The sequence below is a fragment of the Bolinopsis microptera genome, chromosome 9 (assembly GCF_026151205.1).
Source record: "Bolinopsis microptera isolate Bmic1 chromosome 9, MBARI_Bmic_1.0, whole genome shotgun sequence".
In the NCBI taxonomy this organism is placed as follows: Eukaryota; Metazoa; Ctenophora; class Tentaculata; order Lobata; family Bolinopsidae; genus Bolinopsis; species Bolinopsis microptera.
In genome coordinates, this window is record NC_087080.1 from 5078884 (window position 1) to 5096256 (window position 17373).

The 17373-nt window shown below is 38.5% G+C and overlaps 3 protein-coding genes across 3 annotated transcripts in view; all 3 read right to left on the bottom strand.

Moving 5' to 3' along the window:
• LOC134821315 (short-chain dehydrogenase/reductase family 16C member 6-like) overlaps positions 1-3067 on the bottom strand; it is a 59360-nt gene extending 56293 nt beyond the window's left edge. Inside the window, exon 1 of the mRNA XM_063832043.1 lies at positions 2063-3067. Coding sequence (XP_063688113.1) covers positions 2140-3066 — 927 coding nt within the window. The 5' untranslated portion in view covers position 3067 and the 3' untranslated portion in view covers positions 2063-2139. The remainder of the gene's footprint in view (positions 1-2062) is intronic.
• Positions 38-1469, bottom strand: LOC134821314 (epidermal retinol dehydrogenase 2-like). The gene has a single exon (XM_063832042.1). The coding sequence runs from the start codon at positions 1467-1469 to the stop codon at positions 543-545; it is 927 nt and encodes a 308-aa protein (XP_063688112.1). The 3' UTR covers positions 38-542.
• A 7163-nt stretch (positions 3068-10230) lies between the features above and the next one.
• LOC134820978 (uncharacterized) lies at positions 10231-15674 on the bottom strand. Its single transcript, XM_063831645.1, has 9 exons — positions 15575-15674; positions 14180-14335; positions 13353-13482; positions 13001-13132; positions 12598-12724; positions 12235-12407; positions 11543-11656; positions 10968-11074; positions 10231-10581 (listed from the first exon to the last, which is right to left on the bottom strand). The coding sequence occupies exons 1-9, from the start codon at positions 15670-15672 to the stop codon at positions 10242-10244; spliced, it is 1377 nt and encodes a 458-aa protein (XP_063687715.1). The 5' UTR covers positions 15673-15674; the 3' UTR covers positions 10231-10241.
• Between the last annotated feature and the right edge of the window lie 1699 nt (positions 15675-17373).

Here is a 17373-nt window from a genome sequence, read left to right on the forward strand (position 1 = left end):
TCAGTGGAAATTGCTGAGATCAATAAAAGTAAGTCGGTTAAAAATCATTTTTTTATAACGTTTTTAAATCACATAACGTTTAATATCATTTCAATCCATTGACATAATGTAAAGCTAATCTAATACTGAATACAATCAATAAAGTTTGAGTAAACTGATATAAACCAAAGTAAAAACACTTATCAAAAATGAAGCAAGCTAAAAAACACAGGAATAAATTAGATCCGGAATCAATAACAATTTAAAAGCACTGTTGTGCTTGTAGCAATGACTTACCCTATCTGCCAGCCCTTATTCTGGACGGCCCTAATTGGTGCCTTAAAGCTGATTAGAGTAAGCATCTCAGCAACCGAACTAGGTCTGGAAGAATAAGGGCGGACAAGGTAAGCAGCCCATCCAAATAAGATATAGACATTAAAAACTATTTCATTCAAAAATTAAAAATCAAGTAAAACATGTAGTAATAAATTAATTATAGCAATAATTTACGCTATCTGCCGGCCGTTACTTTTGCCGGCCAGGACTTCATGCTATACATATCTTTAATCAGCTCGTATCTTCTTGAAGGTTTTCATGGTGGCAGTACCAAGAACATCACAGTACTTTCTGTAGGCTTTGGTTGACATTAAGTGCTCAGGTAAAAAGAAGAAGTTGGTAATTTTAGGCAAGATAAGTTGCTCTCTCTCCTCTTGGGTTCCGATAATTACCTGATCAGCAACCCACTCAGGCTCCAGGAGGGGGAAAACAGAGGGCCATCTAGCTTGGGTATTATTGAACATGCCTGTCTTGGTGATATGAGGGTGGACAGTTGTAAATTTCACATTACTTTTACCCAGGAAATCCATCTCACTCAGCATTGCCTGTGAGAGACCTCTGACAGCAAATTTTGAGCAGCAATAATCAGCAAGAAGAGGACCTGCAACCATCCCAGCCAAGGATGAGATGTTGATAATGTGGCCGTAGTTCTCCAACATTTCTTTAAATACCAATTTTTGAAGATATATGACACCAAGTACGTTCACCTTGATGACCTTCTCCATCAGCTGTACAGATTCTTCTTCAAAAGATTTTCCAATCACGATACCAGCTATGTTAAAGAGGTATGAGATGTGTTTGTCTGGTACATTTTCCTTGATCTGTCTTCCCAATTCAACAATATTTTCATTCTCTCCAACATCACATGTGTATGTGTAGATAGTGCAGTTTCCTCCTTTGGCTCTCAAGTCAGCTGCTGACTGCTCATTCAACGTTTGGTTGATATCAACACAGTGGAGGATATTGCCATCTTTTGCAAGACGTTCAGTAACCAGCTTTCCTATTCCTTGTCCAGAACCAGTAATAAGGATATTCTCATTACAGATATTCTTGCGAGGACGACATCTAAAGATGGCATAAAATGTCTCTTTAGCAAAATCCACAGCCCAGAACAAAAGAAAAGACGAGATCTCAATAATGTCAGCTAGCAACATCCTGAATGAATGATTATAAAGATATCGAGTTTCAATGAATGATTATAAAAATATCGAGTTCCAATGACTGATTATATAGTTATTGAGTTTCAATGCAAGGGCTACAAGTACAATCATCTTGATGCAACTGTTCTAGGGACTTTTTCATACATAATTTCTTAAAGCAATTTCAGGACTGCTCATAAACTGATAAAGTGAAAAAATCCCACAGATTATAAAAGTTTTAAATCACATTATATTAATAACTATAAATGTGAACTAGCATTAAAATGCTATTTCTACATGTAACATAATTTAAAGCTAATATTAATAATAAATAACCCAAGTTTTTAGTTTTATTATGAGTAAACTGATATAAAAACACTTATTAGAAACGAGGCAAGCTTATAAATCACATACACTGAAACAAATTATATGGAATCATTAACGATTTAAAAACATTGTTTTGCTTATAGCAATAATTTAAACATGTAATAATAAATTAACTCTTTTAAAGCATTCATATGAAATAGGCATATGTTAATACCATAGCAGACGTGATAATATTACCATTGAAAATATGGAAATTTCAGACAAACCTAAACTTATGCAACTTTGGGGTGTCACGTTTGTGAATCGGTAGTCAAACTGCTGATGAACCTGCTCCTATTTCATTTAATGCCACATATCTTTAATCGGCTCTTATCTTCTTGAAGGTTTTCATCAAACCAGTGCCAAGAAGATCACAATACTTTCTGTACACTTTGGTTGACATTATGTGCTCAGGTAAAAAGAAGACATTGGCGACCTTTGGCAGGATAAGTTGCTCTCTCTCCTCTTGGGTTCCAATGACGATTTGATCAGCAACCCATTCTGGCTCCAGGAGGGGGAATACAGAGGGCCATCTAGCTTGGGTATTGTTGAACATACCTGTCTTCGTAATGTGTGGGTGGACAGATGTAAATTTCACATTACTTTTACCAAGGAAATCCATCTCACTGAGCATTGCCTGTGTGAGACCTCTGACAGCAAATTTTGAGCAGCAATAATCAGCAAGAAGAGGACCTGCAATAATCCCACCCAATGAAGAGATACTGATGATGTGGCCGTAGTTCTCCAACATTTCTTTGAATACCAATTTTTGAAGATATATGACACCAAGTACGTTCACCTTGATGACCTTCTCCATCAGCTGTACAGATTCTTCTTCAAAAGATTTTCCAATCACGATACCAGCTATGTTAAAGAGATATGAGATATGTTTGTCTGGTACATTTTCCTTGATCTGTCTTCCCAATTCAACAATATTTTCATTCTCTCCAACATCACATGTGTATGTGTAGATAGTGCAGTTTCCTCCTTTGGCTCTCAAGTCAGCTGCTGACTGCTCATTCAACGTTTGGTTGATATCAACACAGTGGAGGATATTGCCATCTTTTGCAAGACGTTCAGTAACCAGCTTTCCTATTCCTTGTCCAGAACCAGTAATAAGGATATTCTCATTACAGATATACTTGCGAGGACGACATCTAAAGATGGCATAAAATGTCTCCTTAGCAAAATCCAAAGCCCAGAACAAAAGGAAAGACGAGATCTCAACAATGTCAGCTAGCAACATCCTGAAAATGGATGCTTGTAATAATATTGAGTTAGACTATGCAGCCCCCAGTGAAGAAGGTAACAATTTTCATGAAGAGGGCTATAACCAACTTGATACAACCGCGCCGGTGAAGAAAGCTTGAAATTTTTGTAACTATTTTAACTTTACGGTGTAAGATTAGATTAGATTAGATTAAGAATAATATAATAATAATTACAACATTTATAAACCGCCTTATAGCTAAATCATATAACTCGATATAATTTAATCCTGGAGATAAACTCCAGTGCTTTCTAAAGCGGCTCTTACATTAACTGAGCTTAGTTTAATTGAAAATTAGACATGACAAGTTCATTTTACCTATGTAAATGCAAAATCAATCAAATGCTAGAGAAAAGAAGTATGTTTTAAGTTTGGTCTTGAAAGATGTAACTGACTCAGCTGATCTTATGTCGTATGGCAAGGAATTAAATACTTTAACTGCACAGTGACTAAAAGCTTTCTCTGTGTTTACATAGTTAGGAGAGGGCGGAAAACTAAGGTAAAAATAATCATTATCAAGACGTACATTTTTAAAACTTTGCTGCCTAGGAAATATCAACTCTTTTAAGTAAGGAGGAGCTATATTATTTAAACACTTGTAGGCAAGTAGGGCAATCTTAAAATCTATTCTAAATCTAACTGGTAAAAAATGAACTTTCTTAAGTAGTGGAGTAGTGTGTGCCTTTCTTCCTCTCCCGAAAATAAATCTTACAGCAGAATTTTGCACCTTCTGTAAACGACTTAAATCATAAGAGCTCAGTCCAAAATATACGCTATTGCAATAATCAATTCTAGAGAGTACTAGAGCATGAACAAGCTGAATCTTAAGGTTAAAAGACAGTTTTGATGCAATAAACCACAAATTTCTGATCTGAATATTACATGCTTGAACCACTGACGTAATCTGATCACTCATTGAAAGATAACTGTCCAAATACAGCCCAAGACTCTTCACAGTTCCACTAACAACATGTGGCTCTTGATCCTTAACAATCTGTAGAGAGGCTGGAATATTTTTTGAGTCAAATTTAGAGGATATAACGATGACTTCAGTCTTAGAAGAATTCAGTTGAAGGAAATTGTTTGTCATCCATTTCTTGATATCAGACATACAGTGTTCCATATTGTGCTCTAGCTGTGATGGGTCATCAGAATCAAGAGTGAAATACAGCTGGGTGTCATCAGCATACAAATGAATACAGCACCCATGCATACTTGCAATGTTCTCAAGATCTTTGGTGTACAATATGAATAGCAGGGGGCCAAGGATTGAACCTTGTGGCACACCTATCTCAAGAACAGTTGATGAGGAAGACGAATCCTTGACTTTGACACAAAATGAACGGTTAGCCAAGTAGGACCTGATCCATGTAAGAGCAATGCCTGTAATGCCATAAGCAGATCTTAGCTTCTTGATTAATCTTGGGTGATTGACAGTATCAAAGGCAGCACTCAAATCTAGAAGTAAAAGAACAACTTTAGTTTTCTTGTCAATAGTTATCAAGATGTCGTTATGGATTCTGGTTGTTGCAGTTTCACAGCTATGAAACTTCCTATAGCCGGACTGAACTTTAGAAAGCAAGTTGTTATCCTCAAGATAACTGGTGAGCTGTATAGATACACACTTCTCAATGATTTTTGACAAGAATGAGAGATTGCTAATAGGCCTATAGTTAGATAGAGATTCACCGTCAAGGCCACGTTTCTTCAAACTTGGACGAATGAGAGCCTCCTTAAGTTTTATAGGAAACTCACCTTTAACTAATGATTCATTAACTATAAATGAGATCAGAGGAAGGAGTTCTGGGAGACACTTGATGAGAATCTTTGTAGGTATGGGGTCAAGATCACAGAATTTGTTGGACATATTCTTTATGATGCTTACTAGTTCTTCATCAGACACATGACGGAATTGTACTATCTTTGGACTAATGACATAAACATCATCACTAGTTTTAAACATTCTTTCTGATTTCCTCATTATCAGAACTGTGAACATTTCACAGCCTTTGTCATTAAAAAAACAAACAAATTCTATAACTAACATAATTGTCATAATTTATTTACATATAAAAAAGTTTAAAAAGTTAAAAACCGTTAATTTAAAAAATAAATAAATAAAGTTTAATCCTAGCAAATGCAAAATAATGCATGTTCCATTTAATAAAAATCCCCTTCAAGAATATGTATTTAGTGGTGTTACACTTGAATGTATTGAAGCAGAGAAAGATCTTGGAGTTTTAACTTCTTCAGATTTGAAATGGTCGAAACATATTAAAAGTTGTATTAGTAAAGCAAACAGTATGATTGTATGGGTTACAAGGAATCTCATTATAAGAGAAATTAATGTTATGAGAAATGTTTATAAAACTATAATAAGACCCCACTTGGAGTATTGTGCTCAGTTGTGGTCTCCACCTGCCTGCCATGGGAATTGGGCTACTATCATTGAACTGGAAAATGTCCAGAGAAGGTTCACACGCCTTATTGATGATATTGGAACACTTCCTTACAGTGAAAGGTTAAGCTTAGAGAACACGATTCAGGTTTGATCTGCTACGAAACACACTCATCGCACTCAGGGGAATCAGAGGAGGACAAACGTCAAACAGCCCAGCATCTTGGACTGAATGACATATCCTTCAATCTTATTCCTCAGAAGACGAGCTATGAGGTCTCCTAAATTTGCCTATGTAAATTTTGTACATGATTTATTGTAGCTTATAAATTGTGTACAATTTATCGGACAAAATGATTCCAGGGGGAGTCCCAACCCACCGCTTTGACGGGTATTTGATGCGCCTTTCACAAGCAAGAGCCACTTTGGTCTACTTGCTGTGAGGTGTCTCAGATATATGGTTTGGGGGTCCCCCTACAAATTTTTTAAAATCTTAGAGATCAAGCACTCTTCTTACTTTGAGTCAATATAAAGATATTATATACACAAAAGATATTATAATTCGCAAATTGAGAAAAGACAATGTTTTTTTGAGAAAAGACAATTTTTTGAGAAAAGACAATTTTATTATTTATCACCAATTCAATACATAATCAATAAATATATATCCGAATAAATTTGAGTTAAAATTAAATGATACAAGTATGCTAGCAGCTAGCGCGCTTGTATTTGATAAATATTCACGCTGTTAAAATGGGTTTTACCACACCGCCACTCACATTAGCACAGTTGGTGAACGGACCCAGGCGCTGTTAAGCTTTTATGAGCCCTGGTTGACTGCTGAGAGTGGCGACGGGTCTGACATTAATTTTATCTTAGTTTAACCTATTTTCTAATAAAATTTTTTTTTATTAGCAGTGCAATCAATTCATATGATATAATTATAAGAATATAAAAGTATGTCACACCTATTTAACTGTTACGTTTGAGTAGTCGTGCCATGGCTAAATCTAACTAGGACCAGTGGTGTTTTAGTTTTGAGTTATAATTATATGATTTTATGCGATATTTAAGTTACAGCTGCTCGCAATATATTATTGCTTAAAACTTGTTAAATATGCTCACTATACGCTTAATTTTAGATACCGTATGTATATGCACATATCAGCTCATAATACCAAATAACAATAATAAATAAATTAAAAGCATGAAGAGGTCCTAAACCAATTCAAGCATGACACCAGGTTGAATACATTGTCATCGGAAGCTGCAAGCTTATTAACGTTAATAATAATGGTGCAATAGTTTGAGACAATAGTTTGAGACAAACACAATGGTTATCTTTGGTTTCATCCTTATGCAGATAAAAGTTTTATAAATCTTTACTCCACTGGGAAGTATGAATAAATTAAATTATTTAATGTTGTTGTTATTCATGATTAATATTTGATAAATTAGAAAAGAATGAATAAATTACATTCAATTTCAGCAATGGCCAATTGGCTGACTATAAGGTCATGGCCTGAACAAACAATTTTTTTAAATAGTCAAGTGATGCTAAAGCAGAGCACAAATGTGTAATATGTTTATAGATTAAAAACTGATTCATGTGATGCATTACGCAGAGCACAGATAAAAATACTGATTCAATGATTAAAATTATAGTTACTGGGCCGTGCTCAGCCTGTCATTCCGCCTAATCTCTATTCGTTGTTTATCAACATTAAAGCCTGGGGTCCTCAGGTAACTATCCACGAACCCCGATGGGAAGGTTCTTGCGCGCCACCAACCCCCATCGATTTTGGCAACCATATATTGCTTGCCAAAATTTCCCGTGCTTTGCAGTTTCTATAGGGGGTAATTAGGTATAAACTTCAGTACAGCTGTACTTACACTCACATTCACAAGCATGCAAGCTCACCTGGTCCGATGAGTTACGTGACCTCAGGCTCACAATCACGTGACCTCAGACTCATAATCACTTGACCTCAGACCCAATTAATTGGGTTCTGGCCTGGTTAGCCCCTTGTCACCCGATTTTGAGGTGACGTACGACACCTCATTAAACAAATCAATTAACGAGTTGTGTTTTCTTTGTAGCGCGATGCGTTACTGTGCCGCGCCGCGCACTCAATGAGGCTTCTCACAGGCTAGATCTGAGATCGGCAAGATGCACTATTGTGCCGCGCCGAGCTGCCATGAATTGACATCGTCAATTAATGTTTTCTGTTTCTCGCTAGGCTTATTGGATTAGGTGAGCTTGCATGCTTGTGAATGTGAGTGTAAGTACAGCTGTATTGTAGTTTATATGTATTACCGTGAGGCGGGCGCGCACTACTGCAAGCGCAAGGGCTCGGGATTGAGCAATAGTTGTAGGTTTACAACCTACCAGGACGCGCGCCGAGTTGGACTCGTCGACAGTCCTGTATATGGAACAGATATTTTACGAGTATCACCCGTTAAAGCAATAGTTGTATCACGTCGTGACCCCCACTGTCGTTTCACTATAGTGTATAGAGTTTCTACGGGTACGATATAGATACACTTACAGGGGGAGCCGAGCACTCGAGCACTTGCCATTTCGAAAAGTGAAAAGAAAGCAGCGCGCGCTACTTCGAGGAAATTTAATTTTAGACGAGTAACATCCGTCAATAAAATTACAAATCTTTGATTATAATTAACCTATTAGAACAAAGATAAACCATTTTTCATCATCATAATAAATTGGATAATCAACGACTACAATACAACAAATGCAGTTTTTCAATTCTGTTTCATTTCAATTTTATGACAACCCATTGAATTCAAAATCCTGGATACTTGGGGGGAAAGAGTAACTTAAAACCTAAACTAAAAAACTTTTAGCACGCACTTCCAAAAAACTAATCATAGATTGTCTCAATAATAATATCTACTTGGCAATTCAAGTAAAAATCGGCTGGTTATCAAATAAAGGGGGGGGTGTCACGTCCGTCTATGTCCGCTTGTCTCATACAATCCAAAAAGGACAGGACATAGGCGGACATAGGCGGACATAGACGGACATAGGCGGACTTAGACGGACATAGGCGGACATAGGCGGACATAATGGACACCTAAATTGCTAAATAAAATGTTCAATTTTTGCTGTTATAGGGGGATCATGTTTTTTGTCCGTTCGGTACCCTATATTTTCAAAACGGACAAAAAAAAGAGCGGACAAAAACGGACAAAAATGGAAATAACATTTAGATGCTTCCTCCTCCTACTCTTCCTCCTCCTCCCCCTGGGTCTTCCTGATCTTCCTCAGTCCTCTTCCTCCTCCCCTCCTCAGTCCTCCTCCTACTCCTCCTCCTCGTCCTCAGTCCTCCTCATCAGTCCTCAACAGTCCTCCTCCTCCCCAGTCCTCCTCCCCAGTCCTCCTCCTCCTGAGTCCTCCTCTTGGGTCCTCCTCCTCCTCTTCATCCTCCTCCTCTTCCTCCTCAGTCCTCAGTCCTCCTCAGTCCTCCTCCTCATCCTTCTCCTCAGTTCTCCATCCTCCTCCTCAGTCCTCCCCCAGTCCCCCTCCTCCTCCTCCTATTCAGTCCTCCTCCTCCTCAGTCCTCCTCAGTCCTCATCCTCCTCCTCCTCAGTCCTCCTCCTCCTCCTCCTCTTCCCTCTCAGTCATCCTCCTCAGCCATCCTCCTCAGTCCTCCTCCTCCTGGGTCCTCCTCCTCCTCTTCATCCTCCTCCTCTTCCTCCTCGGTCCTCAGTCCTCCTCCTCCTGGGTCCTCCTCCTCATCCTTCTAATCAGTCCTCCTCCGCCTCCTCCTCAGTTCTCCTCAGTCCTCCTTCTCATTTCTCCTCCTGAGTCCTCCTCCTCTTCCTCCTGAGTCCGCCTCCTGAGTCCTCCTCATCCTCCCTCTCAGTCATCCTCCTCAGTCATCCTCCTCAGCCATCCTCCCCAGCCATCCTCCTCAGCCATCCTCCACAGTACTCCTCAGCCCTCCTCCTTCTCAGTCATCGTCAGTTCTCCTCCTGGGTCCTCCTCAGTCCTCCTCCTCCTCATGGGTCCTCCTGGGTCTTCCTGATCCTCCCCAGTCCTCTTCCTCCTCCCCTCCTCAGTCCTCCTCCTACTCCTCCTCCTCGTCCTCAGTCCTCCTCATCAGTCCTCAACAGTTCTCCTCCTCCCCAGTCCTCCTCCTCCTCCTGGGGCCTTTTCCTGGGTCCTTCTCTTGGGTCCTCCTCCTCATGGGTCCTCCTTCTCCTCCTCTTCCTCCTCCTCCTCCCTCTCAGTCATCCTCAGCGATCCTCCTCAGCCATCCTCCTCAGTCCTCTTCCTTCTCAGTCCTCCTCAGTCCTCCTCCTGAGTCCTCCTCCTCCTGAGTCATCCTCCTCAGTTCTCCTCCTCCTCCTCCTAGGTCCTCCTTCTGGGTCCTCCTCCTACTCCTCCTCCTGGGTCTTCCTGATCCTTCTCCTCCCTCTCAGCCATCCTCCTCAGTCATCCTCCTCAGCCATCCTCCTCAGCCATCCTCCTCAGCCATCCTCCTCAGCCATCCTCCTCAGTACTCTTCAGTCCTCAAAATGTTTGTCCGCTAATGTCCACCAATGTCCGTCCAAGTCCGCCAATGTCCGTCAGGGTCCGCCAATGTCCGTCCGAGTCCGCCAATGTCCGTCCGTGTCCGCCAATGTCCCAAAAAACACGTCCGTTGTCTCATAGAATCCAAAAAGGACAGGACATAGGCGGACATAGACGGACATGACACCCCCCCCAATAAATCAATTAATGGTAAACCTATTGTTTGTAATTGTATTTGCTTAAGCTTTTACAGCTGAGCGGAGTGTTTAAGCTTTTGGAGCTGAGCGGAGTGTTTTTCGAGTAATCATTGTTCACGTTGTTAAACAAAATGTTGGAGCAGCTTCCCGCAGATGTTCTCCACTTTTGAAGAACCGAACCCTTCTGTGACATTCTCTTCGCTAATTCCATTGATACATGGTTTTTCCGTCCTCTACCTCGGAAAGGCAATGACGTGGACTTCAAGTTCATCTTTTGTAGATCTACTGGCAGGCTTTCGGAGGAGTGGTGCATTTTACGTTGCACATTTTCAGTCTCCAGTTTTACTGACGTCATCGATCTGGAATGGGGTAAATGTTAACATCAAAGTTAGTCTGACGCAGATCTAGGAGGCAGAAATTGCTACGAATACCAGTTTCTTTGAAGAATTAACGGTAACCGGGTAGGTAATTTAGCAAGTCTTGTTTAATGTGCTGTGTGCTATATAGTACATAGTCTTGAAACTATAGAGTTTACCACCGGCAAATAAAGGTATTAAAATTTCGAAATGAACGTCTACATCGACCAATATGTAGGTATAAAATAATGCAAATAAGTAAAATGGGACAAGTGCATTATTAATATTATACTGATACTAATGATAACAAAACAATAATAAGGAAACTGAGAATGTGTTTAGTTCCTCGTGCATATAAAGCTAATTGATTAACTTTAATTGATTCGTACCTGCATTGGAGAGCTGAATGTTTGAGGCTGTAACCACGTTCGGGGGAGGATTCTCTAGACCACTGTTTGGAACAAGTGCTCGAGGTGGAGGATTCTTCGCAGTAACCCTGAAAAAAAGATCATAGTTAGAGATAGGTTACTAATGTTTTATTTATATACAAGAGATCTATGAGGCACGATTCGTCTCTCAGATTTTGATGGTAATCATATGTATACATAATATGTACTATTTATTATTGAATTTCTTTTAAACAAACATAAACCCGGAAATAAAGCCTTATGTGGGATGATTATAATCCGAGCTACCAGACCGCCTATTATCTACGTGAGACCTATATAACAATCAAAGCAGACTTTTATTCTTACGTAATAATATTAATTTTGAACGCATTGAAGATCTAGATTATAGTTGGTAAAATACTAGTACTAAATTTATTTAAAAAGCTGCTTTTAACACTATAAGACAAATAACCACTTAAAAAGAAAATAATGCTTAAATTTATGACGTTAACAATAATAAAGAATACATGACGCAGGTATCTCGAACGTAATATCAATATAGCATCTCTCTTTACCTTTTTAGCAAGTTTGAAGGCGGCCTGACTGTCCTTGAAAGCACGATATTGCTCCTGAATCTCCTCAGCGAACCGACTTCTCTCCATCTCCTCATCTGAACTATTTTCACTGCCCTGAAAACGAATGTTAGATAGTTATTGAATTTAAATAATCTCCCGAAAATAAGATGATGAATAATTGTAAAACAAAACTTTAGCAAGGATTGTCATTAGTAGTATAACTACTACTAGTTACTACTAGTTATAATATATAATTACTACTAGTCACTACTAGTTATAATATATAACTACTACTAGTTACTACTAGTTATAATATATAATTACTACTAGTTACTACTAGTTATAATATATAACTACTACTAGTTACTACTAGTTATAATATATAATTACTACTAGTTATAATATATAATTACTACTAGTTACTACTAGTTATAATATATAACTACTACTATTTACTACTAGTTATAATATATAACTACTACTAGTCACTACTAGTTATAATATATAACTACTACTAGTTACTACTAGTTATAATATATAACTACTACTAGTTACTACTAGTTATAATATATAATTACTAATAGTATAACTAGTAGCATTTCTATAATACTAGACCGCTAAAGTGAACAAAATGCAGGAGAATGGATCATTTCAGAGTTCCAAATATAATAAATCGGTATAAATAAACAAACCTTAGAATCATTGTAGGCTGATCCGTGTTTGTTAAAATTAGCAAGTCGCTGCCATCTTCGCTTCATAGCTTTCAAAGTAATCAAGCTTGATTGACCAATCTTCTTTTGAGCTTTCCGTTTCCAGTTTGTGATGTCTTCAGGATCAGTTTTGAGGCTGCTTCTTTCAGGTATTCCTGTAAAATAAAGAACCTTATTAGAATGCATAAGGATCAATTCAACTTATTATTTTGCGACTTATCTGATATGTGAGCCATCCTCTCCAGAGAAATAATTTGTGTGTTCAAACCAGTTAACTGATTTTCGAGTTAAATTCGAAAATGGCGATGAAATTAAATCCTGAATATAATTATAAAGAAGTCTTACCTAAGGATTCTATAACAGATTTGTGGATGTTGCGGACCTCTCTTGCTCCCTCGGCTCCGTAGAACCACTCTCCGCTTTTGAGGGTCATTTCGCGTCGGTACATGCACGGCTTACACAGGCGTATCGTCTGAAAAAGGGCGGGGTCAAATCTCTTGGGTTCATTTGACGTAAATAAAGGCTATAAATATATATGTCTAAAAGTGGTCTGTCAAAATGTTCAGCTAATAAATGTTATAACGATCCTATTTTAGGTCTCATAAACGTGTTATTTGAAAGAATTGTCCATTATCCTGACAGTAATTAGAGTGATCTAAGTATAGAACAGGGATAATCGACAGCAAGAAATAACTTTGCAGCTTGCTTTATTAATGAATCTAATTTTAGAAGAGATGCTAAAACAAACCTTGTTTGTAATTCTGTTGTCAAAAGGTCCAGTTTGGTGTTTGGTAAATCCACAGGAGTCGCAGGTAAGTTGACCACAATCCCAGCAAACAAGCGCGCTTCTTCCTTTCTTTACCTTCTGTCTCCCAATTACCTGAACATATTATCATTAAAACCCTCAAACTTTATTGCATATTTGTTATTGAGTATCAATATTCAGTAACCATGACTGGCTATTTAAATTTCTGGCTATTCACCCCAGCTTGATAATATGCACGACCAATCCCATCTGTCAATCTGATTAAGTCGATGCTTATAATTTGACATAATGGCAAAAATGAGAGATATAAATAATAAACTGGACTGGTACATACCGCAGTGCAGATATGGCAGCAGTATTTGTTAGGTGTGGATACGGGAACAGAGGGGCGGCAGTTTGTAACCTGGTTTGTAACCGTTGCTGCTAAGTCGTCTAGACTTTTGGTAAACTCTTCTCTTACCAGCCTGTCAAATGATGATGGGTCAATAAAGCTACACAGACCAAGTATGAGGGAAGATGTGGGGGATGATAAACGATTTCTAACGCGCAAACGTCAATGAGGTTCAGATTTGTTGGTGAATTGATGAATGTTGAAGACTTTGATTTAAATAATAAATATAATAAACAACTTACATAATAAATAACTTATATAATAGAGCAGCAAAATTTTGTCATATTATGATAGTATCTATATTCTTTATCGGTAAAATATGATTTTTACGATAGAGTTAATTCAATATTTCTTTAATTTCTGTTGGGTTTCATATTAATATATTCATGGCAGAGCGCTAGTCTGACAAATGTTATTATGACTGTATATCTCTTCTAATGAACATTATGTACTACAAGAGTTGGGTTATTGAATTTGAATTGCTGCTTAGTGGATCATGGTGCAGCTTAGTGAGTCATGGTGCAGAAGGTGCAAATTGTTTACATTGTATGCTTAGCTTTAGCAAATGTGTGATAATCATTGACGCGATGGGTGGTGCAATAGTAACAATGAGGCGATAATGATATGAATGCAGAATGAGTTATGGTCAGCTTGGCACATAATATCAAAGCAGTAAGAATTCAGCCTAAGATATGATTGTTACTGACATAAGTGTTACTGACATGACGTAAAGTTTTGAGATTAAATCTTATTAAGATAAAAGTTCGTACCTGTCGCGCTGGTTTTCCATGTTTTGAAGGTTCTCAAGTTTAAGTAAGACGCCTAAGATGTGATGCTTCTCCTCCAAAGTGAGCTGGTGCGGTGACAGGAGCTTGGGGGAGGGAGGCGGTGAGGGTAGTGCCGTGCTGTTCCTCGATAAACTGCTGCTGAGGAGTGACCAGGTTAGGCTTACAATTGAATAACGTGCGTGGTCCAATTTTCCACTCTTAATAAATAAAGTCTAACAGACACCTTGTGACCTGCTGTAGTGCAGTTTATTTTTAGAAATAGATTAAACCTATTCAGGAGAATTTTGAACTTTCTAGAAACGCGGAAACTGGTAATTAAGGGTGGCAGACAACTGAACCCAATTGAACCTAGTTCCCACGCAGTTAACAGGCACCCAATCAGCTTAATTGGGTGACCAATCAGCTTAAATCCCAAAACGACAACTGAACCCAGGTCATATCACAACTGCACCCAAATTGAAAATACGACAACTGAACCCAAGGAAATACGACAACTGAACCCAACGATCGGATTTTCAGGTTCTCCTTCTTCGCAGGGGACTGTGCTCATTATCACTATAGGATAGATCATGACCACTGTAATTTAGAGCATTGGAGCCCTGTGCTTACCCCGGTAAAATATTAATACATACATGCTACATGAAGATTGAAGAGGTCTCCTCCTAGTCGTTGGAGTGGCCTGCATCACACACATCTCTTCTACGGTGTTCCACTAGTTTTAGAGCTAACTGTTTTACTGCGTCTCTGCTGATGTTATCGACACCTGTCAGCCGCATCCTCGAGAACACAAGCCATCCAGCCTTTGACCATGGAGATCAGTCCTTGGCCAGCGGTGCCAAACCTCATTCCCACGACCCTGACAACTTAGTAGCTGAGAAAGCAGAGTTCAGAGCAGAATTGAAGCGGAAAGCTGCCGACCAACACCTCTCAGCAACCCAAAACCTCCTCACCGAAGCCTTATCTACATGCCCATCCGAAATCAACGTGGTACTACCTAAACTAGAATCCCTTGCCAGAATTGTCCAACGATCACGAGCAGATAAGTCCGGATCTGCCAACCACTCCGAAGCACCAACCTCAACAGACCGAAATTATAGCACTAGAAACCAGGCAGCAGCTAAACTAGAACGGTATTTGGAAACCTGTTAAACTGTTACTGTTAGTGATTTATGGTGACGATTGGGTTCAGTTGTCGTTTCAAAGTTAATTAGGTAGTCTGATTGGGTTTATAATTATTTTCCCAAGCTACCCTGTCTAGGAAAAGTCCAAATTGGGTTCAGTTGTCCGGTAGCCGTAATTAAAGCTCTATTAGTAACAGTTAAGTAATAGTAAAGTAACAGTAAAGTAACAGTAAAGTAATAGTATTATTGTATTTACCTAACAGGCGAGGCGGTGCACGAAGAGAGGGAGCCGGCGCCCAAGTTGATACTGTTCATCTGGTAGCTTTTAAGTCCTCGCATTTCTCGCTGGTTCATGTATAGCTATAAAAGGTTAAGTTTTAACTCCACATTCAACTACAAATCAAGTTGATACTTTGAGAAAAAAATTCAAGGTGCAATAAGTGCGATAAGTGCAATGAGTGCAATAAAGTACAATATTTATAAATTGCTTTGATGCTGTTTTACAAACTTCAATACATCACAATGTGGCAACATTTAAAAAATAGCCTAATTTTGTCCCTTTTGTTTCCAATTCAACGTAGATTAGAAATAAATTTATCGATCGAATCTCTCGAATTTCGTAGCATGTTGATATCGGTATATATTATATTAGAGGACTAAAAGGTGCGCTCTAGAATAAAAACATTAAATAAGCCGCACTATAATTATACTTTATTTGTCTCAAAGGATCCACAATAATGCCCCGCTGGTCTGTCAAAGAAAAAATGTGGAGACCAAATCATGGGCTTGAGAAGTTTATATTTTTCGTAACGAAGACAGAGCGTCAAGCATTGCAACAAACAAACAAACGTTTGGCCCCATTATAATGATATAATACAAATGATCATTGAGGCTGTCAGGCTCTCCATGGCAATTTAAATGATCGAACGTCAATGGAAATAAGTGTCCATTGCCACATCAAGATCGTCATATAAAACATCAAATAAAAACATGAACAGGTCGTACTGTACTAAAACCAGTCCAATTCAATGAAAACGACTTCATAAGTAAAGAAACCTAACGATTTTGTTGTAAACAACCAAGGAAGAGGACCAAACACAATTGTGACCTTATTGAGTGAGTGAATACTATACATAAGGCGGAATCAGCGAAAGGAAATGAAAATTAGGAAAACCGTAAGACAGAATAGTAATAGTAATACGTACATAGGTATCTACGTTGTAGATTGCCAGTAATTACGATAACAGTAACTTGATAGTGATACAATTCTGCCTGGCACGATTTACAGCATCATTACAATTTTCATTAGAAAACCTGGCGATGATGACGCAGACTTTCAAACAGTGCGGGGAGTAGTTGCTGGAACTCAATATCTTGTGACTTTAGCTGAAGAAATTGGCGCAACGATAGGTTACAGTGCAATGACAACTGCCAGTAGTACTATTGTCGCTATAGTACGCCAAATTAGAACGTTGATGTGACCCCTGACCTAAGTAATGACGCTGCAAGAGGGCCTTTCAGTCCTCACAGTTAAGTGTAGCGATAATATACGTTCAATGTTTTGTTTCTTCTAGTTCTACGACATAGAAGTATATTTGTTGACGTCATGGCGACCATATTACAAATACAACAGAAGCTCGCGTAGTGCTGTGACCTGCGGTCCTTTGTGTCCTGAATCAATAAATTCTTAGCCGAACTGAAGCTAAATTAAACCCTGAATAATTAAATCCTGACTTATTAAACGATCTACCAATCCTCTGAAGTGCAGGGCTAGATGACTAAGACAAAATATATATAATAGCGAACATTTTGTACATTGTAAGCGCATGGCGTAATCAGTAATACTAATATTGGTAATAGAAATACCTCAATAAACGAAATGAAATAAAGTGTTTTTATAGTGTATACCGCCCATATGGATAGCAAATGGCACAAGTACTAGGTACTAACAATGTCAAGGTTGTTCTAGATGGTGAGGTGAAATTATTCAGCAACAAACAACTAATTCATCTCAAAAATGTATTTGAAAAATCGCTTTATAAAGGCCACTTGGTA